The 23,626-nt window shown below is 44.6% G+C and overlaps 1 protein-coding gene across 1 annotated transcript; it reads right to left on the reverse strand.

Moving 5' to 3' along the window:
• Window positions 1-869: 869 nt before the first annotated feature.
• On the reverse strand, window positions 870-22,035 carry DNASE1L3 (deoxyribonuclease 1 like 3). The gene is made up of 8 exons (XM_033133236.1): window positions 21,643-22,035; window positions 14,604-14,692; window positions 11,336-11,422; window positions 10,648-10,760; window positions 8,065-8,177; window positions 5,337-5,494; window positions 2,518-2,614; window positions 870-2,223 (listed from the first exon to the last, which is right to left on the reverse strand). The coding sequence occupies exons 1-8, from the start codon at window positions 21,778-21,780 to the stop codon at window positions 2,107-2,109; spliced, it is 912 nt and encodes a 303-aa protein (XP_032989127.1). The 5' UTR covers window positions 21,781-22,035; the 3' UTR covers window positions 870-2,106.
• Window positions 22,036-23,626: the final 1,591 nt, after the last annotated feature.

Raw genomic sequence — 23,626 nt, forward strand, 5'->3', positions numbered from 1 at the left:
TGGGAGTTTGTTAAAAATGCAGCTTCCTGGGCTACATCCTGAGGACGTAGATCTCCTGAGACACTCTGGGGGCCTGGGGCCTGGGGATAAGCATGATAACAGGTCCCCTGGGATTCTGCTGAACACAAGTTTCAAACCATCTGGACAAAGAAAGCCAAAGCTGAAAGAGTACATGCGACCAGGGTACACTGCCCCAAAAAGCCCTGGAAGCCCCACCCAGGCCAGGTGGCCCAGAGCGAAGGGAGGATGTGTGCAGCTCCATTAGGCTGTGGCCAGTGAGAAGCCCCACTCTGTCCCCTCTTGCCCAGCAGAGTTTGCCCAGAATGAGAGCTGGCACATGCTCATCGGTCCAGTAACCTGCTCTGTGCAGGAACAGAGGGATGTCTTGTCACCGAGGAGGTCGCAGGGTGGCAGGACCAGGTCAGAGCCATACACAGGCTCGCTTGGTGTCTGGTCCACTTCCGTGACCTCTCCCGCCCAGCACAGGACTTGTTCCTGCCACATGCTGGCCTTGGGGCAGGCCGATCTCTCCTCCTGAATAAGCTCATGTGTGCATTGCCTGCTTGACTGTTTTGGACCTTGGAGACTGGAAGTTTTCCTGGGACAGTGAACCCTGCTCAGAAGAGGGGGTGACAGGACTTTTGCAGGCTTGCCCCTACCCTCCCCTCACCCATTCCAACAGGACATCTGAAGTTAATTGGATGTTTGGGGAAAATGGTTTCCCCTGTTTAAGCAGGATCTTTTGATTTTATTCCCTCAGTCAGGTGTTTCAAAATTTCAAAAATCAAGCTTATGGTCAGTTTTCTTATATAAAAAGTCACGTCATCCCTAATATATTAAGGGAAATAAGCAAAGAGTGGGACCATGAATGTAGTTTGTTATAAACTGTATTTTTCAAGGTTATATATGGTGCTTATTTAGGCACAGCCTCTGTGGAAGAACGTATAAGCTGGTTAAGCGGGGTTGCTTCTGAGACAGAAAAGTAGAGGCTGGTTGTCAGGGTATAGCATTTCTCCTCAGTGCACACTCTTTGGTATTGCTCGCACAGTAAGCAATGTTCATGCACTGCTTGAACAAAGAAACAATATAAGAGAAAACAAAGCAAAACAAACAAAATGGTCACATTTTGATTACAGGATACAGGTAAAGTGGTGCCATGTTGCTGGATTCCTCTGCAACACTTTGTTGCAGAAATATAACAAAATCCTCAAGTCCCTGCCAGCCAACTGGGTCTTTGATCACCAGGTCCTTCTAAGAGTCCTAATAGTGGCCTTGGTGACAAATGCAATGTGGTGAATGTTACAATAGGGGTATGGTGTACATGGGGGTAAGGGCACTTAGCCCAGGCTCTGGGATGAGACAGGGCACGTGGGCACAGGGGAGGGGCAGTCCTGCTGGGCATAAAGCGCAAGGTGAGGTGAAGGTCAGGCCGACATGATTTGCCTGATATAGAGATCTTCGTGGATGTCCAAAATCTCTGGGCTCTCTCTGAATGGTCACAGGAGCCCCTGAAGGATTTATAAGCAGGGGTGGGAAGGCAGCTGATCTGTGGTCAGAATGAAATTTCAAAGGATGACATTGGTGGTGTCTGAGTTGGAGGACAATTCAGAGGCAGGAAGATCAGGTAGGAGCAGACTTCATTCCTTTGAGACATGACGGTGGCTTGACCTCAGACAGAAGGGGCCGGATTCCCAAAACAGTCAATTGTCCAAATCATGGGGTGCAGTTGGGGCCCTGGCATTTCTGATCATTCTCCATGGAGTGGGATCCCCTTGTGAAGACTGAAAACTGACAGTCCTTCTGCAGCCTCTCCACAGCAGGGTTGGGCCATGTCCGTAATAGTGGGTGGAGTTCTAGCTCAGGACATGAAGACCTTTCTTTGGACTGCAAAAGCCCCTAGCTTTCTTTTGAGTAATTCAAAGGAGGTGGGAGCCCAAGTGGGATCATAGAAGACTCTCCTCCCAATTTGGCTCAAGTAGGATTAAATTCAAGTTGAAAAATGAAAGCAGTTGGACCAATCTTGTTTCCGGAGTGCAGGGAGCAGTTCATACCTGTTAGAGCTCTTTTAAGAGGCAAGAAATGGCTAATAAAATGACACCCTTGTATCTAGGAGCGTCTGGCCTTCTTTTTCTTCTTTAAAGAGACAGACTTTTTTCTATTGGTAATGGCCCTTGAAGATTGTAGTTTAAATTCAACTGGGAAGTGGTCACTGACATCCAAGGCCTGTAAGGAGATAAATTTGAGAATCAGGAGACACTCTCATTTTAGTGATGAGCAAATTCAGGCTCCAGGTCGGATAATAAAATGCCCAAAGTCACCCAACAGAACACATACTGGTGAGCACCTCCCTGGACCAGCTCAATCTGAAATTTAAGCAGCTCTTCCAGTCACAGAGCCACAGGCTTTGAGACTCAAGGCCCAGTGTCCCACTGTTGTGTCTACAGTGGTGGCCTCAAAGAGTGACACCAACCCGTCTTTCCAGGACGGTAATATAAAAAGTCAAAATGGCAGCCATACCTCCTCATCAGTTAACCCGTAAGCTTTCTGGAAGTCAAAAACACTGCTTGATTTGGGAACAACAGAGTCGACGATTTCTTGTCCTCTCAGCACGATCCTGCGGAAGGGGAGGGAAGACGGTCATGTTAAGTCACCCTGTTGATTTTTGAGATTAAACCAAGGTCCGTGTTTGACATCTGGATTCGACTGAGCAGCCCTTTCATGTGGTGGTCCAAGTCCAGACCTGTTTTTAGCTTGTGATCCTTAGGACAGTGCCTAAGTTTGGGAAACAGGATCAGCTCCAGCTGTGGCCCTGTGGGCACCAGGACAGTATTTCCCTGTGGGCATAGGTAACTCTAGTAGTGAAAGAAAGGTTTTATATGGTATATGGACACCACACCATGTAGCAATTTCTTGCATTCTGAGAATAATGTTTCCTTTGCAATTATTTTTCACTTTTCCAGATTTGATTATGGAGAAAAGTGTTGGCTTATCTTTAATACTCCTTAAGCCCCCATTTTGGCCAAGAGAAAGCAGGTTGCAACCACCGAGCATTCTAAAGGCAAGAGAATTAAGGCCAAATTTACATTGTTTGGTTTTCACCAAATTATGACAAATTATGCTGTTTTCTTCCCTTAGTATTATGAAGTTTCCTTTAAAATTAACTTATTTCAGTGAGAAATGAATGGATTTAAACACAAATACTGTATTTTCCCAAAAATAAGACCTAATTGGAAAATAAGTCCTAGCATGATTTTTCAGGATGACATCCCCCGAATATAATCCTTAATGCATCTCTTGGAGCAAAAATTAATATAAGACCCGGTGTTATTTTTGGGGAAACACGGTATGGAGAAAAACCATAGTAGAGTTGCTTTGCAGCAATGACAAAAAAAATGGAAAAGTGGTAGTTAAATGAATTTTGGAAATATGGACTCTAAAGGATACCAAGTGGGGTGATGCAGTTGGGGTCTGTATGGCCCCCACAGACTGACTGAAGAGTGACAAGGAGAGTCAAACAGCTAGTTCATGGCCATCCACTGAGCTTTCCCTGATTCCGACCAGCTGATTTGGTTTCCTGTGTTGCCTTCCAGCACCACCTGGTTAAATTTGAACTCAATCCACAAGTAACCCCTTCACCTGTGGTTGGAGATTTTTTAAAGCCACGCTTTTGGACATAGTCTGGAACAACATAGTTAAGGTTCCCCATTTCTGAGTTCTCGGTATGTGTACAGGTGGGGCAGCTGACCGTGCTAAGCTTTCCCACAGCTGCTCCAGCACATGGGTTATTCAATAGATATTTGAACACAGAACAAAGGCTGGAATTGAGATCATTTCATCTTAACCGCCCCCTTACTAAACATTTAATGCATCTTTTAAAACCACAAAAGATACATGCTGTTAAGGAAAACATAGAAAATTCAGAGTAGCAAAATAAGAAATTAATCCTTAAAACATCACGTGTCACCCTGCCATCCTTTGGCATATACATGTATAACGCCAGGGTTCTAGTAAACACCTGTTTCAGCCTGTTCCCCCACCCCACCTAATCTACTGTAAACTTCTTTTCCTGTGATTCACTGTTCTCCTGCTTCATTATTTTCGATCACCTCCCTCTTACTTGCCAAGGGAGAAAAATGGGCCACAGAAGGGACTTGACTTGCCCACAGACACACAACTGGCATGTGCTTTGCAGGCAGCCTCTCTAAATGGGGGACTGGGAGCCCAGCCTCCTGGAACTTCCCACCTTGACTCTGCTTTCCCCAATGCGAGGGCTATTTCCACTTGTGAGGGCTGAAACAATGACTTCTACCACAGTCACACCAGCCCTGAAAGCTCCAAGAGGAACAAAGGAGGTCATGGGATGGAAATGAAAGCCAGACCTCAAAACTAGAGAAGTAAGAACAACAGTTGTCTCACAGATGGCTGTCTCATGCTTTCTCGGTGGCAGGCTGAGCCCTGAGAATGGCAACCACCTGTGGGACCAGGGCTCCTCGGGAATTCCCACCTGCGGTCTCCACCGTGGATGGGCAGATCATACATGAACGTTCACAGTCTTCAGGCACTCGTACCACTTCCCTTCCCATTTAAGGAGCAAAAGTGAAAGCTGATTGAAAAGCCCCAGAGAGACTTTACAAATATAAGAGCAGGCTGTTATTCAAATGTATATATTTGCATTGAGGAATGTGCAGCAAAAGCTTTAGAAGTATAACTAGCCTTGCACTAACCGGTCTCCTTTTTAGAGTTTTATCCTAAGGAAATCATAAATATATGCACAAAATGCATATATAGAATGTTCATTTTAGCAGTGCTTTTAATAACAAACCCTCGGTAATATAATAACCGAATGCCCAATCCTAATGCCCAATTATAGGGGATTGAGTGAGCAAACTGTGGCATGTCTTTGTGACGGAATAATTAACAGCAATGAACGTACTGAGTGCTTACCACATGGCAGGCATTGTGTAATAAGATTTACAAATTACTTTATTTAATCCTCACTGTATATCCAAGAGTGACGCACAGCTATAATCTCCATTTTGTAGGTGAGGAAACAAAGGCACAGAGAGCCTTTGTCTCTTTATCACAGACATATTAAGTGGTAGAGCCAGGACTTGAACTCAGGCCTGTCTTACACCAAAGCCCGCGCTTGCCACTGCTAAACTACAGTGCCCACTTCATGCAATTTGTATACAGCACAAAGCACTAGGTGAAGAGACCTGAAATCTAACCTACTCAGCTCTCCAAGCCAAGTGCCTCATCAGCCCAGAGGGGGTGCCTTTTCTAGAGCATACCAAGCTGTGCGTGGGCTAGCAGCCTCTGGCACAGGTGCCCCCTACCTGTCATATGCACAGTTGGTGCTCTTCTTGACCGTGGTGTCCTCTCTGTCCCCAATCAGCCAAATGAATCTGGGGTCAGTCCTCAGGCGGATGCTTTCCCAGGCCTTCTTGGGGACGTAGCTGCAGCCTGCGTTGAAGTCACCCATGAAAATGAAATTCTGAAAGAAATGATTTGGAGGCTCAGTCACCTGGTGAGCCTGGTTGCTCAGAACGGCTAGTCATGACTGCATCTCCGATGCCCAGTAAATGATGGGTTCTGTTGTGGGCTAATCTGGGTCCCCCTCAAATTCATACGTTGATGTCCTAAGCCTCAGTACCTTAGAATGTGACTGAATTTGGAGAGAGGGCCGTTAGATAGGTCATTAAGGTCAAATGAGGTTACACGGGTGGACCCTAATCCAATATGACTGATGTCCTATTGGAAAAGAGGAGACTAGGACACAAAGAGACACGGAGGGACGACCAAGGAGAGAGGCCTCAGGAGAAACCCACCCACTGGCATCTTGATCTTAGACTTCCAGCCTCCAGAACCGTGAGGAAATAAATTTGTGTTGTTTAAGCCGCTCCGTCTTTGGTACTTAGTTATGGCAGTCCTAGCAAACTAAGACAGGGCCTTTCTTAATTTCCTTTTGCTTTTTAAAAGAAGAGGCCGTGGTTTAGAGTTGAGTCACAGTTTTGATGAGTAATTGACAGGCAAGTGTTTACAAGGGAGGGTGTTCTAATGGGAAGAAGGATGTTTGCTGCAGCCGCTCCCTGCTGGTCTTAGTCACCAGGTCTCTGTAATTCAGCGAGCAGAGCTAGGTGGGGATCCCGCTCGTTTATTCCCTCACATCTTTTGTCTCTGGCTCAAAGACATGAATGCATCAACCCCTTTTGTTTGAACTTGGGTGATGTATTTGCGTGATGTATTTGATAGCTTTCACCACCCTTTCTCGCCTATTGTCTTGAACTGGGGAATTAATTTCTGGGGAAATTCTGCCTGTTGAGACAGTGGGAAGAACCTTAGGTCACCAACAGACCATTCTATCTTGGAAGTGTTTTCCCCTGCAGGACTTTTGAAACAGAATTTTAGTATTCCTCAGAACAGAGGAAGTGTAAGATTTCCTTGTTTGTGCTATTGTTTGGGGCTGTTGCTGACTTGAGAGTTTTCTTCAAAAACATTTTATCTTGACCTCAGTGATCATGGTTTTCCCTGAGATTGATGGGCGTAGTTGAGGACAGGATGTCAACCTTAACTCTAGTGACCAGCATCTTCTCTTACTACAGGCACAATTTACTGAGCATTCCCTGTGGGCGAGGCCCAGCATTCAGTGTTTTATAAAGTTTCATTTAAATCTCACAAACACTAGGAGGTAGAAGGACCTTTAACCCCTGTGGAAACAGGACAGAGGGCCTGCTCCACAACACTCAGCTGGGAGATGCAAGTGGGGACGACAAGCACTGAACCCTGACCTGCCTCCCTGACAGCCCCTCAGCGTGGGTTTCCCCTCTTGTTCCCTTTTGTGCCACTGATGCCTCCCAAGTGCCCAACACTTAAAACAGGCTCAATTAATTCTGGTTGAATGAATTAACTAATTCATAATTTTAAGAATGAATGAATGAGTCTTTCTCTTGCCCTCCTCTTTACAAATAAGCAATGAAATATGCCCCTTGTGTTCTCCATGTCCTAGCTATGGGTCCAGCTTTACTGGACTCATTTTGCACTTTCAGCAGGGGAACTGAGGAAGAGGGAGAGGATTCACTGGAGTCACCTCCCAAAAGGAGGAAAGAAGAGTGTGGAAGAGCCCTCCAGAGCATTTCCATGTTTGCAAAGCACTTTTGCAGACTCTCACCGCCACAAGTGGCAGCATCCATGTTTTCCAGATGAGGAAATAATTAAGGCCAAAGGGATGGTAGACGTATTCCCTCTCTGTGAGAATAGCACCCCTGATTTGAGAAACCACCTCTCTCTTCCACCTCAGTTCATGAAGTTAAGGTGGAGCTGACACAGTCTTAGCTAATCAGAGCATCTCAACTCCCTGATCACAGTGATTGGTTCAGGGGTGGACATGTGACCTAATCAGAGCCAATGAGACTCAATCCAGGGTATTTGTTACATTTTGGGAAATAAAATTTGTCAGTTGGTCTAGAAGCTGCTGATGGCTACCTTGCCATCCCAAGGGTAGAGCCAGCTTGAAAATGGAGCCCACGCAGAGGAAAGGAGGGTAGGAGATGGAAAGAAAGAGACCAGCCAAACCCCGATTACTTTGTCTGAGCCCTGGATCCAGCTATGCCTGAACTACTCCTGAACATTTTAGTTACAAGAACCAATAAATTGCTTTTCCTTTTCATGAGCCAGTTTGAAATTCTGTCACTCCTGACCTCTTTTTGTGTCACTGTTCTCAATTGCAAAGTGAGAAGGATAAAAGTAGCTACCTCGTGGGATTATTGGGAGGATTCAATAAACTTGTCCATGCCCGTCTTCAGCACAGTTCCTGGCACCTTCAGTGACGTTTGGCAGCCATTACTGTGAAGCACTGTAGGAATTTCCAAGACCCACATGAATGGTACTCAGGCAGATTTAACAAGAAGGATATTCAGGGCTAAGGAAAGGCCTAAAATGAGGCTCTAAAGATGGTGGTCTGCACATGCTCTGTCCTCTTACTCTCCCGGGGAGTCACTTATCCCTCTTAAGGACCAGATTCTGCCCCTGCTAGATGGGAATTCAACAGACACAGAGGGTCCTCACCTCTGCCTTCCAACGGCGTTTCACATCCAGATAGACATCAGCCAGCTCATCAATCTCTTTAACGGATGTCTCGGGGGTAGTGTGTAGGGGGACAATCACGAAGTCCTTGACAGCTAAGGAACAGGAAAGAGGCAGAAGTCACACACTTGCCCTGGCACGGTTCCAGGAACACTGCTGGACGGAAACAGGCGGTCCTCCCAGAAGGCCTGGACTGTGTTTTCTGGTCTCCCCCATCGCCAGAGAGCCCAGCCAGTGGCTGAAATTTGAATGATCTTAGGATTGTGAGGCCCTTCTTTTCAGCACATGAAAGCCTCTTTCCCCCCAGTCGTCCCTCACAGCTAAGACAAAGCTGGTAGACAGTGTTCCTTGCTGGCATTGTGGGTGTTCATTTTTTGAAAAACTGTTTTTTCATTTGTTTGTTTTTCAAAGAATAAGCCTGTTTGGCTTTTGTAGTAAGGAAAAAATTGAAGCATGTCAGTTTACACTCCTTTTGTAATTAGGAAAAAAAGCCCCCAAAAGTCATTTTAAAATTAAAGCAGTTTTTTTTATGGAATGTCTAAAACATTTCGCCCCCCAGGAGAGACCGAGAGAGCCTGAATGAGGGAATGTGGGTGAGCCTCAGAACACACCTTGCCCTTTTGCTACTACCTGCTGTAGAGTTCTGACTACCTCTTCCTCGGCTTTCCCTCATTCCGTGCCTACTCAGGAGCGAGATGCCATGGCGTGGTCACAGTGGGGGAGCCAGCTCGCAGACTGGGCAGGCTGTCTCCAGGACCCCACACTGATCCAGCAGCTATCTCCTGCTCTCATTCTCATGCCTCGACTCCACTCCCTAGCCTCTTTTTGTTCCCCCTAAACACCCCAACCCCTTTCTCACAAGAGAGCTGTGTGCTCACTGTGCCCTGCCTCCAAAATGCCCTTCCCCAGCCCTCTCTGACTTGACTTCTTCACATCACAACCTAATGTCTCTTCCGAGGGGCCATCCCTGGTCCCCCCATCGATGGTGGGCCCTTCACCCTGCTAGTCAATGCACACTGCTTCCTTCCTTCATGCTGTGGAATTACTTGATTTACTTCTTTGTTTGGCCCACTGGAAACCTAGCACTGTAAGGGCAGGCTTATCTGTCTCATTCACCCTCTTGGGCTCCAGCACCTAACACAGTGCCTGGCACATTGGAGGTGCTCAAAAATGTTTGTTAACTGAATGAATGAATGAATAGAAGAATAGCTAACTCTTTCATCTTTAATCCCAGATAGAGGGGACAGAAGGAGTTTTCCTTGCACAAGAGAGAAAATTCTAAATAGGACATGACTGAGGTGCCATCCCAGGGGAGAGATAGAGGGGTCGAGAAGAGTGGAAGTGTGGAAGCTCAACAGAAACAGGTTCGTTTGCCATTCACAAAGGCTGAGGACTCTTTTGGAGAAGAAATAATCATTACAGGGGAGGAAGCTCTCTGAACATTGCCCTGGTCAGCCAAGTGTGACTCGTGTACATGCCAAAGAGGATTATTGCACGTGCTCTCTGAAGGGCATTTCTTGCCCTCAGTAGCCCTTATCTTCTTCTCTTGTCCTGTTGGGAATTTTCTCACCATTCTCCCATGTTTCACAATACTCTGCCGCTGAGGCAATGAGCCCTGGGCAGAAAATAGTTCGGGATGCTTATGTTTGTGTGGTGTAGGTATAGATGTCCATACTTTCAGCTCTGCATGTATTTGCTTGGTCATTGTGTGTCTCCCCTACTATGATATAACTTCATGAGGGTGAGGACTTTGTCTGTCTTGTCTGGTGCCCAGAACAGACTCTGGCACGTAGTGGGTACTGAAAAAATATTTGATTCTCTATATCTCCAACTGGCAAACCAAATTTCTTCTTGCCTTTCCATTGAGTGCCATATAGTGGTTAACAGCATGACCTCCTGAGCTCGTGGCTTGGGTTACAACCCTGGCTCATCCAGTTCAATAGTGGCTGTGTGACCTTGGACAAATGACTTTGAACCTCAGTTTCCTCAAATGTAAAGTGGAGATGATCCTAGCGCCTATGTTATAGGGTCATTGCAAGGAGTATAGGAGCGTGGCACAAATCAGGGCTCAGTAATTGTTAGTGGCTAATACAAGTGCTGTTGTTCAAGTTCAGGGTGCAATCATTTGGATTTCCACTCTACCCCTGTCTGTGGAGGAAACTTCTATGTTGCTCCTGGAGAAAGAGTGAGACTCTAGATAGGTGGGTCATCTTTGCTGGCCATCACTAGGACATTTTTAAATGAAGGAATCATTGTACTTGATTGGGGCTGAGGAATTGCAGGAAATAATTTCTACCAGCCTAAATGCTCCACAGACAGTGGTTATCATTGATTCCACTAGGTGGGCTCCAGACTGCAGAGGCAGCCGGCCCGGTGCCATCAAACTAGACTATTCTCTACATTCAGGTATGAGAAATTCTTAATGGCTTTCTCAGTCCTAAAGCCGAAGGTCCCCCTACAGATGCTGCATAAACCCTAAGATTGCAGGTCACCCTCAGGGCAGCTGCCCATGCACAGGGTCACTGGAGAGAACATGGGCGAGAGAACATGGCCTGTGGGCCTCACCAGTGTGGGGTGACTGGAACCAGACCACAAAGGGCTCCCTGGAAAATACGTCTGCGTCTCCAGCTTGATAGTCATGGTAGAGGTAGCTTTTCTTCACAGACACTAGCTTTTCCCTAAAAGACAAAAAAGGAAGCCCTCCCCGCTGAGTCAGCTGTCTTCTTATTCCTTGTAAGAAGCAGAGACATGTTCCCACGGCTTCATTCGCCTCCTAAGCAGGTTTGAGTGCTCGAAGGGATTTTTTGCCTGAGAACAAGGCTTAGTCAACTTTTCTCAATGGCCAGGGCCCTTTGGGAGCTGAAGATCTGAGCAATGCTGGTTTTCTAGGCCACCCACAAATTAGTAGGAAGAGGATGAGAATCTGGAGTTGTGACGTCAGCTGTGCTGGGCAACTCAGGTTTCCATCCCTGGACCAGGACTTGACTATAAAGAATAAAGAATTCCTGACCCCCCTGACCAGGCAGCCACTGAATTAACCAACAAATGAGGTGTTGGGAAGCTGCTTGTGTTTTCTAGTTTGTAGAGTTAATACTTTGCACCAGCCTCCATTTTAACAGCAGTTATTTTGATGGATATTGAGAACTGGTTAGAGATCAAAATGTGGTTCTGAAGAGAAGATACGCATTTTGATTCAATTCAAAGTCATCATTTCTAAACGAACCATGTTCCAGGAAGCATAGATTATACTTACTTGTAGAGAAAGGCATACTGTTCTTTATATGTATTTCTTCCAAGCCGATTGCTAATCACATAGTTGTATGTTGTGCTTCTTGAATTTCTATGAAACATAAAGATTTTACATGCATCTTAAAAGAAAAAATGTTTCCCTACTGCATAGATTCCCCTCTCTCCAATTTACCTCCATATCTCCAATAGCATCATGTAGAAGGGTCACTATTTATCATAACCTTTAAGTCTAATAAGAAGGGCCACCATTGACTGGGAATCTGACATCTGCCAAGAATCTTTACAGCCATTATTTCTTGACCTTATGAGGTACTATTGTTACCTGCTTTTTATAATTTGCAAGTGCAAAGCTGGGATTTGAATCCAGATCCTACTCACTTGCAAATCCACATGGTTTGGCTTGCACCTGTGGGAAACCATTGAGACCGTAGAAGATTCAGGCCAGAATCAGCCCCAGACCCGACTCTGGCCCGTGGCTGGGTCTGGAGCTCATACTTCCTGGTGGAGCAAACCTTATCTATGCACCATTCGTGAGCATTTATCATATGCTGGATTCCTAGTAATATTTATGTCAGACTTCCTCTCCTGCTCTGATAACCCCTAGGTGTTTTCTCACAAGCCCTGAACTTTGATTTCAAATCTGCCGTTGTTCATACCTTGGTGATACAGCCTTGAAGTTCTATTGCCTCTACCCCTCACCTATTCCAGGGCAACTTGACTCACATTGTATTTGCCAAACTGCTGATAACCCCACCGTGGGCAGAGCCTGAGCTGGTTTTACTCCATCTGCCTGCAAAAAGACGTAGGGCCTGTCTGAACTATGGCATAGTCTCAGGTTCAGTTGGAAAAAGACAGAATGGATCTTTAGGAACCAACTTAGACATTACAGAAATTCCTGGGACTTTAGATGCATATTCTAAGGCAAATCGAGCCATGGGGGCCTCAGGAGAGTGGACGATGGATCCCTCCAGGCTTCCAGTTTGGGGAGGCTGGCCCTGTTCTGAATCTAGCCTGCCAAGTCCTGGGTTGGCAAACTGTAATGACTCTGCTGTGAAGTGACTTAAAACTTATGGGGAATAAGGGACAAACAGGCCTGCTTCTGCCTGCAGTCCACAGTAGTCTAGGAAGATTGGGAAGAACTGAGACCACTGGGGGTGGAAAGACTTGCTACAGGCTGACTGTAGCAAGAGCCTCCCATCCCCCTAGCCCCTCATATGTCTGAATTGACTAGAGTTGCTCTAAGGACGGCTGAGGCTGCTCAGAATAGAGCACGGGCTTTGGAGTCAGACACAACCCAGGTTCGAAGGTAGGCTCGGCCATTTACTAGCTGGGTGATCTTGGGCAAGTCCCTCCTTTCTGTGCCCCGGTTCCCTCAGCTATAACGGAAGCAGTGAGAGTATCTACCCCACAGGGTTGTTGTTGGAGTAAATGAAATAGCACATGTAAGTGAATTAACAGGCATGAGGTTAGGGTATTGGTAGGAGCTGTTTCCTGTGGCCCCTGGGACCGTCTTCTGCCATTCTATTTCTCTTCATTTTACTAGTAATAGAAACCACCAGCACTTAATGATCACTGCTACATGCCAGGCACAGTTCAACTGCTTTCATGCATGATTTAATTACTGCCACATCCCAGGAAGACGGGTTCTATTATCAGCCCTATTTTATAGACAGAGAAAATGATGTTGAGTAACTTGCTTGAGGTCATGGCAAGGCTGGGATCCAATCCCAAGAGTCTGAGCTGAGCATCGGGGCCTAACCCCTGTGCTGCAATACCCTCTTCCAGTGTCAGAGATCAGATCCAGAAACAAGACTTGCCAAGGCGAGAAAGGAGAAGCTCAGCTCCAGCTGTGTGTTTTCAGATGAGAAATTGAGGCCTAGCGAGAGGTAGGGCCAGCCCAAGAGGCCCTCTGTGTGAAGGAGAACGGCCAAGGCTCTTCCCCCTGGGCTTAATAAGACTGGATTGACCATTCATTTCTAAAAAACCATGTGTTTTCCTAATTACAAAACTATAATAATGACCAGATGTACTGTTAGTTCCATCTAGATGATGGATACATGGCTGTTATCATTTTCTCTGTGCTTTTAGGTTTGTTTAAAACATTTCATAAAAAAATGAAAAAGGAGTGTAACATTCTCATTGTAGAAAATTTGGAAAATAACAAAAAACATATAGAAGAAATCACATTAAAATTCCTTGTAACTTTGTACTTTGAGCCAGCCATTGTCAACATTTTGGTTCACTACTTTTGAATTTTTTATGTTTTTGGTTTTGCTTTGTTTCCATAATTGAATGATTTGGCACATATTATTGTGTACTCTAGTTTGTTGTTTAATCTTATCACCATCTATAAAAGAAACGTATTAGAAGTTTTAAAAAATCAGGTGCTTTAGAATCATCTGGGAAGCTTGTTAAGATAATGATTCTTCTCTCACAGATATTCTCATTCAATAGACCTGAGGCTCTTGAATATACGCTTTTAACTCCCTCTGGGGTGAGTGTCAGGTGAGGAGTTCTGATTATTCTTTGAGAAAGAATATAAATCATAAATAACCCAATGTCATTTAAAACTATTTGAGGACATTTTTTTTTATTTTTAAGTTAGAAAATCAATTCAGGCTTTTTGTAAACTATTCAACTCATACAAGATCATGTAAAATAAAAAGCAAATGTTCCTCATTCTTTCACTGACCCCTTGTACAATCACAGCCCCTCGGCCCCGAGAAGTTAACAGTTTTGGAGCATATCCTTCCAGTCTTTCTTCTTTGCCCACAGAAACTCAAACACACTCTTATTCATGTATTAATGTGATGTAATAGTTACTCTACCTACAATTCTGAACTTGCTTTTTTCAATACATTGCAGCCATCTTTCCATGCTGGAAGATTTAGCTCTAACCTATTCTGTAGGAAAGATGATTTTTAATGGCTGCATAATATTCCGGCCTGTGGGCATATCATAATTTCCTATTTGCACTCAATCTTTTCTTTATAAGAGGACTTCTCAGCTCAGCCTCTTGTCTGTTTCTTTCACTTCTCTCTCTGTCTAGACTCCTCATCTATGTCTCCTATTTTGCTTTATCATATTAAAACTAGCTGGTTGAAAGTTCTCAGGACTGTGGCTAATGTTTGGAAGGCTGGGTAGTGCTGGTCACGTGAGCTGGTGGTTGGGGTGAGTGCTGGCTCTCATACTAGGTTCAGTTCCCTAGGGCTTTACAAGTGCCCTTGCACTTGACTTTGAGCCCACAGAGGATCCAGGGGCCCCATCTTTACCCATTCAGCCTCTCAACCAGCATGGGGCAGATCATGTTGGAGCTGTCCTTGATTTCCATCAGTAGGATGATGTCGCAGCGTTTGATGACCTGTGGATAGAATTTCCAGGTGTTTGAGGCCATTTACTACAAATAATAAAAACCTTTTGGGGGTACTTATTATGTTTTAAGTATCAAATTGGATGCTTTGTTATATGAATTAACTCCTTCCCTGAAATAAATAAAAGGATTCCCTGAGGGAGGTGCCATTACTATGTCTATTTTAAAGACAAGGAGCCTGTGGCTCCAGAAAGCTGAGTCAAGTACCCGAAGTCACCCAGCTGGAAAGTGGCTGAGGTCAAAGTGAACCTAGGCAATGCAAATCCAAAGCCCACGATCATACCCGGCACATCTTACCTCTTGACTTTGTTTGAATAATAATAATAATAATAATAATAATAATAATAATAATAATAATAGTAGTAGTAGTACATTAGTAAGTGAAAAGTACCAGTCTGGATACTGAGGAAATAAAGAGGTATAATTGTAATGCTAATAATGATAAGAGCTGACATTTATTGTGAGCCTCACCAACCTTATGAGACGACTCTGATTATTAGCCTATTAAGCAAAGGAGGAAACCAGGCTCAGAGCGACTGAGTGACTAGCTTAAAGTCACACAGCCAGTATAGATGGTAGGATCAGGATGTGAACTCAGGTCTGTGTGAGTCCACCATGCCATACTGTTAAAATATAGTCCCTGCCCTCAAAGACTCATAGTCCAGTGAGAGAGACAAGTGGAAACAACTAGCTACGATGAGAGGCCATTGAAATTTGTGCTAAACAAAAGTCACAGCTCTGAGATGGTTGAGGAATAATTAACTACTTCTGCCCAGAGGGTCATGGAAATCTCCAAGGAGGAGACGGCATTTGAAGAGACTCTGAAAGGTGAGAAGGAGCTCAGTGGATAAAGAAGGCAGAAGAGGCTCCTTCAGGATGAGCAACAGCCTGGAGATCAGGGTGCAGACCATGTCCGCACCCCTTGGAGACCACGAGGACCTTTCTGTGTAAGGGATCCTGCTGGGCTCAACGACATAAGATTTATTGGTAAAGGACAGAGCATCCCCAAGGTTAATTCTGTCCTCTCACACAGCCACCAAAGACATGGAGCAGGTGCGTTATGCCCCCGGCCTTTTTTCCGCAGCATATGTTCTGGCTGCCTCTCCAGAAGGGTGACATGGGGACAGCCACACACGTTGGTTTGTACAGTCTTTAAGAAGCTGCTGGGGGCTAGAGATGCACCTGTGTAATGACCGAGGAGGAAGACTGTCCGAGTCTGGATCCTTCCACCAACAGGCTTGGCATTTATGACATCAGCCTTGCAGGTTTCCCCAGAGAGAGCAGGGCGCTGCTCACCGAGCCAGCCTGCTGATTCAGTCATCTGTGACTATTAGTCCTTTCTGGACGGAACTTTAGAGTACGTATCAAAAGCTTTAAAAAATGTATTTGCCTTTTGGTCTAGTTTTCCCACTTTGAGGAATGTCTATCATTGTAAAGAAATATCTACTACTTCTCTTCACATTAATTTCCTCATCTGTAAATTGGAACGATTGACAATCATTTCCTTACAGGGCTGCTGGAAGATTAAATGTGTACTTAGAGCAGTGCCAGCCACATAGGAGACACACAATAAATTATTATTAGTGTTAGTAGTAGTAGTAGTAGTAGTTTACTACTATAAAGAGCAAGACGCACTGCAACAAAAAAAATTGGAAACAACTTAAGTATCCCTCAATAAAAAAGCATTAAATGAAATGTATTGAAAACATAAGGCATTATATAGCATTAAAAGTCATGCTTTAAAAGAATATTAACAACATATGAAATACTTCTAATATAAAAGCAGAATACAGAACTGATATAAGGTGGCCTCCATCCTTCAAAATAGATGCAGACTTATGTATTTATTTTTGCATAGAAAAATGCCCACAACAAAGTTACTCAAATGCCAACAACTGTTATCTTTGAGTTCTAGAATACTGGATGAATATTTTTCTTTTTCATATGTTTTTATATTTTAAAAATTGCCCATAATGATTATTTTTAATTTAATAAAATTAATTAATAAGTTGCAAGCTTATAATTTTAAAAATTATACCTTTGTAATTTTAAAAATTAAAGTGTTATTTTAAAAAGAAAATGCTGATGAGAAAGGAATTGTGGGTTAGGATGTGGCCTATATTTATTAACACATGACAGGTGTGATTCTAACCTAACAAAAGTTAAATGAGGGCTGGTCTGGTGGCTCAGGCGGTTAGAGCTCCATGCTCCTAACTCCGAAGGCTGCTGGTTCAATTCCCACATGGGCCAGTGGGCTCTCAACCACAAGGTTGCTAGTTCAATTCCTCGAGTCCCACAAGGGATGGTGGGCTCCGCCCCCTGTAACTAAGATTGAACATGGCACCTTGAGCTGAGCTGCCGCTGAGCTCCCCGATGTCTCAGTTGGTTGGAGCGCATCCTCTCAACCACAAGGTTGCCGGTTTGACTCCTGCAAGGGATGGTGGGCTGTGCCCTCTGCAACTAGCAATGGCTACTGGATCTGGAGCTGAGCTGCGCCCTCCACAACTAAGACTGAAAGGACAACAACTTGAAGTTGAACAACACCCTCCACAACTAAGATTGAAAGGACAACAACTTGACTTGGAAAAAAGTCCTGGAAGTACACACTGTTCCCCAATAAAATCTTTTTTTTAAAAAAAAAGTTAAATGAAATGTCTTATATAAAGTGCCTACCATGTTTCCCCGAAAATAAGACCTAGCCGGACCATTAGCTCTAATGCGTCTTTTGGAGCAAAAATTAATATAAGGCCCCGGTCTTATTTTAATATAATACCGGGTCTTATATAATATAATATATAATATAATATAATAATTAATATAATATAATATAATATAATATAATATAATATAATATAATAAATACTGGGTCTTATATTAACTATTGCTCCAAAAGATGCATTAGAGCTGATGGTCCAGCTAGGTTTTATTTTCTGGTAAACATGGTAATATGGTGCCTGGCACATAGTGAGGGCTTTATAGAGTTAGCTCTTATCATTAACTCATTAAATTTTCATAATAACCCTGCGATGCAGGTTCTCTTATTATTCCCATTGCACAACTCAGGACTCAGAAGCTCAGTGAGGTGAAGTAATTTTACACAGAGTGACCATGGGGCAATGGAATATCTACTACAGAGTCCCTCTTGATCGCTACACTCAACCACCAAGGAAATCACCATGTCCTTGTAACTGCTTCTCCTCAAAGACCAAATCCCTTTTTGGGTGTGATCCAGCCATGCTGGGAAAATGGATTCAGACTCCCTTTCCTGAGTAGAAGGATTGGGCCTCCAGATTTCCTGTTTACAACTCTTTTGCCTGCGTAACAAATACGCCACGAGCCCCATATCTCCAGCAGTTACTGATTTCCACTTCCTGTGGGCAGGCACCTCTGGGAATATTTTCTATAGACTGGAATCTCCACTGCAGTGAGTAATGGCTCAAGATCCTATTATCAGAATTCTTCTGGGGATGGGACCTGTAACTTTAGCTGTTTGACTTTCTCCATCCATCCTCCCACCCATCTATCCATCTGTTGGTTCATCCATCTGAAAAAGGTTTACGAAGGGCCTTCTGTGTGCCAGGCAACATGCTCGACCTTGCTTTATTCACCTCTTTATGCCCAACTCCTGGCACAGCATCTGGCATGAGTGAAAGAAAGAAGGGAGGGAAGGAGAAAGGAAGGGCCATACTGGAACCAGTTGAGCCAAGTCCATAAAGCACAAATATCTTCCTATGTTTAAATCTTCTTTATGGCATTGTAAGAAAAATGGGACTACATTTCCTATTCAGTCCTTTTAACAATAATTTTGTTATAACTTTTTAATTATGAAAATAATGTTGTTTATTGTAGAAAATTTGGAAAATGCAGAAAAGACAGAAGATTGTAAAAATCATCTGATGAGCTATAACCCCACCACTCAGACACTTTTCCATATTTCTACATTTACAAAATTGACATCAAAATGACTAGCCCATTGGTTCCAAGTATGGACATTGAGCCCAATAATCTTGCATTCACGTCTTGACTCTGTCACTCATCACTTGAGGCTATCACTGTGTGACTTTGAGCACTAATGCTTCTGGAACTTCCAGATTCTTTATCTTTGAACTGGGAGAATCCCCCACTTATGGGGATTAAATAACATAATGGATATAAAATGCTCAGCCTAGTCCATGGCACAGAGCAGATATTGAGCAAATGATGGCAATATTTATTATACATCCTGGTCTTGTTTTTTTAGCTTAATGTTACATTGTAAGTGTTTGCCCCATAGTCATTAACTATTTAGTTTTCAAATTCATTCATGACATATTTTTCTCTGCCCCAATTTCAGGTCGGAGGACCAGGAAAAATATATCTCTCCTGGCTCCATCTTCTCAGGAAGAGGATCCAAGGAAGAGGATAACCGGAAGGCCCTCTCAGACCTGAAACTCAGTGAGTTTTCCTGACTCTGTTCACAGAGGAGGAGGGGAATAGGGGCTGTGCATGGCCAGTGGTGAGGGATCCCAATAGAGGATGTCATGAGTGGGCCTGGGGAGAGGGGAAATGGTGGTACGGAGAACACTAGAAAAATCTGGGGCAGAGAGCAGCCAATGAAACCCTCTTTCATGCCTCTAAACAGGGGGCCACACAGCCTGGTCGGGAAAAGCCCAGATAGGGTCAATCAGGCCTTGCTCTGACCCTTGCTCTTACACTTACTTACTCCACGACCTTGACTTACTTCATCTCTCTGAACTCCACTTGCCTCATCTGTAAAATGGGCATACTAATCAGAGGGGTTGTGAGGCTGAACTTGGTTGGACACTGCATATTAAGGGCCTGGCACAAAGTCAACATTCTTTAAATTATTATGTGCCTACCACATGCACCATCTCACTCCAGTGCCTTGGAGCGTCTGGCACAAGGCCTACCTTCAATGAGGATTTGTTGGATGAACAAGCTCTACTCTTTAAGGACACAAACTGAAGAAGTCACAGACAGAAGGAGCCTTACCCAGGCAGGCTTTGGCATTTGAAGAATATAGTACCAGCCAGCAAACCCAAGATGGGGAAGGCAGACCTCCCTCACTCGTCACCTCTGATGTGATAAATCCAGTATGGAAGAGTGGAAAAGGTATCTCCACTTACATGATTGGGTTATACAGTTGGATTTGATCCTGGTTTTCCCCTTACTAGTTATGGAAACCTGGATGAGTCCCTTCACCATTCCGAGTCTGTCTTCTCAGTTATAAAGTGGGGGCAATGGCACCTACATCATAGTATTAAAACAGAATATAAAATTCCTGGCCTATAGTAGGTGCTCAGACAAGGGACCCTATAAGTACTGCTATCCTGAGTGCCTGGGATTTGAGTTTCACTATAAGTGCTCTGGGGGGCTCCGGCACGGTTTGGGGGTGGCCTCTGTTTACAGGATGGTTTTGCAGTGATGGGGAACATAAGGAGGCTTTGACAAAGTTCAGACAAGCTTGGTGTTTGGTATGATGGGCTGTCCATCAGTCAGCCCTGTGGGGCACAGTGGCTTAGGGAGGTGCTGATTGTAAGCCCCCCACAGTGGAATCACCAAGGGACAAAATGACAGCCTCTTTTTGTCAAAGACTGTGGTGACATTTCCTGAGTGGAACAAATGAGGTAGGTGATGGGAACTCAGTAGGTATCCAGGCTCTGGGGAAACTTTTGTGAGGAAGCGGGAAAAATAGTTTCCTTGCATGTCAGAGATCCCAGGTGAGCCAGGGAGTCACGGTTCTCACAGGCTTGGCATGGCTGTCCTGGCCAAACAATGATACCTGGAAGGCCTTGGGTACTATCCAAAGGGCAGGGACGACTGAATTTGAAAGGACTGTCTAAGGAAGAACACAGCCTGCCAGTCCTCACCCTAATGCACTTTGCCTAATAATAACAGCAGCTCCTGTTTGTGACCACTTTTCTGGTTGCATGCGGTGGGAGGGCGGGGTGGGGTGCCCTCACTCACCTTGACTTCTCTCAGTCAACCTACACTCTAGGTTGTGTAAGGCCCATGTCACTGAAAGGCCCTGGAGGCTCAGGGAGCCGAAGGGACTTCCCAAGCTGGTTCACCCCGCTACTGCTGCCACGTTGGGGGCTCTGCAGTCCTACCATGTCATGGTGACTCCAGGGTTTTCTAAGGCAATCACACCCAGTCAGAGTCCTGGGAAAGGTTTCAGCAACCAGCATCAAAAGTAAATTAACCTTTAGGGTAGAGAGTCAACTGACTCCAGAGGAATTTGAGCAAAGATGCAAGTCATTTGTTACCTTTCCCAAGGAAAGTCTCACCTATGTGGAGAAAAGATTAGAACTGGGAGTTGGGAAAAGGTTGATGGCTGAGGAGAGGCAAAGCGAGAAAGAGAGGGAGAGGAGGAGGGGGAGAGAAAGGAAGGAAGGAGGGAAGGCAGGCAAACAAGCAAAAATCAGTGCTGCACTGATGGTTAAAAGACCAGCTGGGCAGGCATCCCAGCTCCCCACCCACCACCAGCTGAACGATGGTTCTTCACCTTTCATAGTTCATCATCTCTACGTGGGGGATAAGAGTCCTTCCTAAGGGTGATGAAACGAAATCCTGTGTTTAAGTGCCTGACATGACGTCCGATAAATGGTAGTAAGCATTTAGTAGCAGTCAACCCTTACCTGCGCTTACTGTGAGGCACGGATGTTTTAGGAGCTTTACACCTACCCGCTCATGTGTTCCTCACCACAGTCCTACAGGTTGGCACTATTATTGTCCCCATTTTAAGATGATGACACAGAGGCCCAGAGAGGTGAGGTGGTTATTGTAAATAGGGCTGTTGTTATTGCTACAAAATTCCAAGCCAGCTGCTACCTTGACCCTGGAGACTACCTTTAAATTCCTCCTGAGTCTCTTCAAGCCTGAAAGCAGTAGAGAGGGTATGAGGGGTGTCCATCGGTCCTTCTGACAGGAAAGGGGCTCACCTTCACAATGACATCCATGGCATTCTGGTTTTCCGTCTTGGTTTCCCCAAAGGACCTCACGTTGAAGGAGCAGATCTTCAGGGCCAGGTTGCCGTTGATGGACAGGAGAAGCAGCAAGGCGGCCAGGGATGGAGACATCCTGGCTCTTCTCCCGGATTCAGGGCTCGGTGAGAGGACAGCAGTGTGAGGAGCACGGGCTAAGAGCCACTTCCTCAGGCCACCTCCTTAGGCTGGCTGACTTATAAAGCCTGCAGATAACAGGAATGACTGGATTCCTTGTTGCTACTTTCACTTCTCTGAGGAACTAAAGATCATGGGTTTTATTCCAAGGAAATGAAGGAAATGGGCTAGTGTTTTAGGAGTCCCTGATTTTGTCACTCTGGTGAGAAAATTGGCCTGCCTAATTGAGGCACCGTCCTCTGCAAAGTCACTCCCACCCCAACTGGGAGCCAGCTGTCACATCTGGTCATCTTTCCTGTGGTCACAAAAGGCCACATGCCATTTCCTGAAAATGGATGAACTCGGATGTGGTCCACTGTAGAGGGCACCTCGGGTGATGGAGGCTTCCTCGGGAGGACAGTGAAGCAGGGGCAGCAGGAAATTCTGCTGTTTTCTGCCATCCTCGGGACTTGGCAGCCTAGAGGTCCCTGAACACACCCAGGCTCTGATTCTCTCATCACCCTGAGGGTGTAATTAAGGTCAAGTCTCGTTTGGATTACATAATTTTTTAGGCAGTTTTTAACACACCAAATGTTAGCAGCGTGTTGCCAGGAAGAGCGAATGCTGGTCTGCTAGACAGGGTCAGCAAAATGTCCTTGGACTTTAAGGACAAAGAGCCAGTTAAAGCCCCTGGAGGGATCCATGATTCAACCTGATATTATTTTGATGTTTGTGAGAGTCGTGTGGCCCTAAGAAAGGAAGGTTTTTGCAAGAATTCGCAGAATTTCAGCCCAAGTAAATGACTTACAGAGATTTGGGCAGGAAGAGATGAAGATCTGAAAAGCAAAAGAAATACAAAATTCAATGCAGTTATAAACCAGGGTGAGATTTGCAGATTTTGGCAAGAAAAATTCTTCTGTGAAGAGAGCAGGTAATGAGAAGCACTTAAAGCCAACATTAAGATCAGCATAGAGATTACCTCCTCCTGAAGTGATGGACATGTGGCCACAGCCTCAGGAAAGAGCAAGTGTGGATTGATTGCCAGTATATGCACAGTCAGCATCCTGGCCAAAATCTCTGTCCAAGTACGCCCAGGCATTCTAAGGAGATAACCCCAAATGATACATGGGAGGAAATGATGGTTTCCTGAGCTGCTGGTGGGACGAATCTCCCCATTGTCTCCATCCAGCCCAGACCTCAGGCCTGGATGAAGCTCTGGTGAAAGCCGCTTTAGTCAGCAAAGTGGTGATTACCTTCCTCAGGGAACGGGCATCTTCCAAGCAGAGAAAGATTTTAGAATTAAGTGAGACACACTTTTTTTTTTTTTGTCTTTTAAGAAGAGATTTGTACATATATGATGTTATGAACTTGTAACAAATGAGAGATATTGGCCTGTTAAATTGACAATTTTGTAACTCCAACACAAAATGTGCCATTGAGGGGGAACAATTTAGATTTGACTTTAAATTGAAGAAACCTTACTAAGTTTATGTCATTTAGGGAACATTTACAAGAATTTGGGGTTAATAGTGTTTAATAAGTTTAATTTATTGGAGTTAGAATTATTTAGCATTAAAAGTGGTGGCTTTCTGTTAGTTAACACAGTTAAAGAACTTTACAAGGAAACAAAGTATATTAAACGTATAAAAGAAGTTTAAAATTTATAAATGGGTCCAGAACTCCTTAAAAGTAATTATTTAAGTGTTCTGGATGTAGGGTTGCCAGATTTAGCAAATAAAAATTCAGAGAGCACTAGGTAAATTTGAATTTTAGATAATTCAAATTTAATTGGGCATCCTATATTTTATCTGGCAATCCTAGCTAG

The sequence above is a fragment of the Rhinolophus ferrumequinum genome, chromosome 17 (genome assembly GCF_004115265.2).
Source record: "Rhinolophus ferrumequinum isolate MPI-CBG mRhiFer1 chromosome 17, mRhiFer1_v1.p, whole genome shotgun sequence".
In the NCBI taxonomy this organism is placed as follows: Eukaryota; Metazoa; Chordata; class Mammalia; order Chiroptera; family Rhinolophidae; genus Rhinolophus; species Rhinolophus ferrumequinum.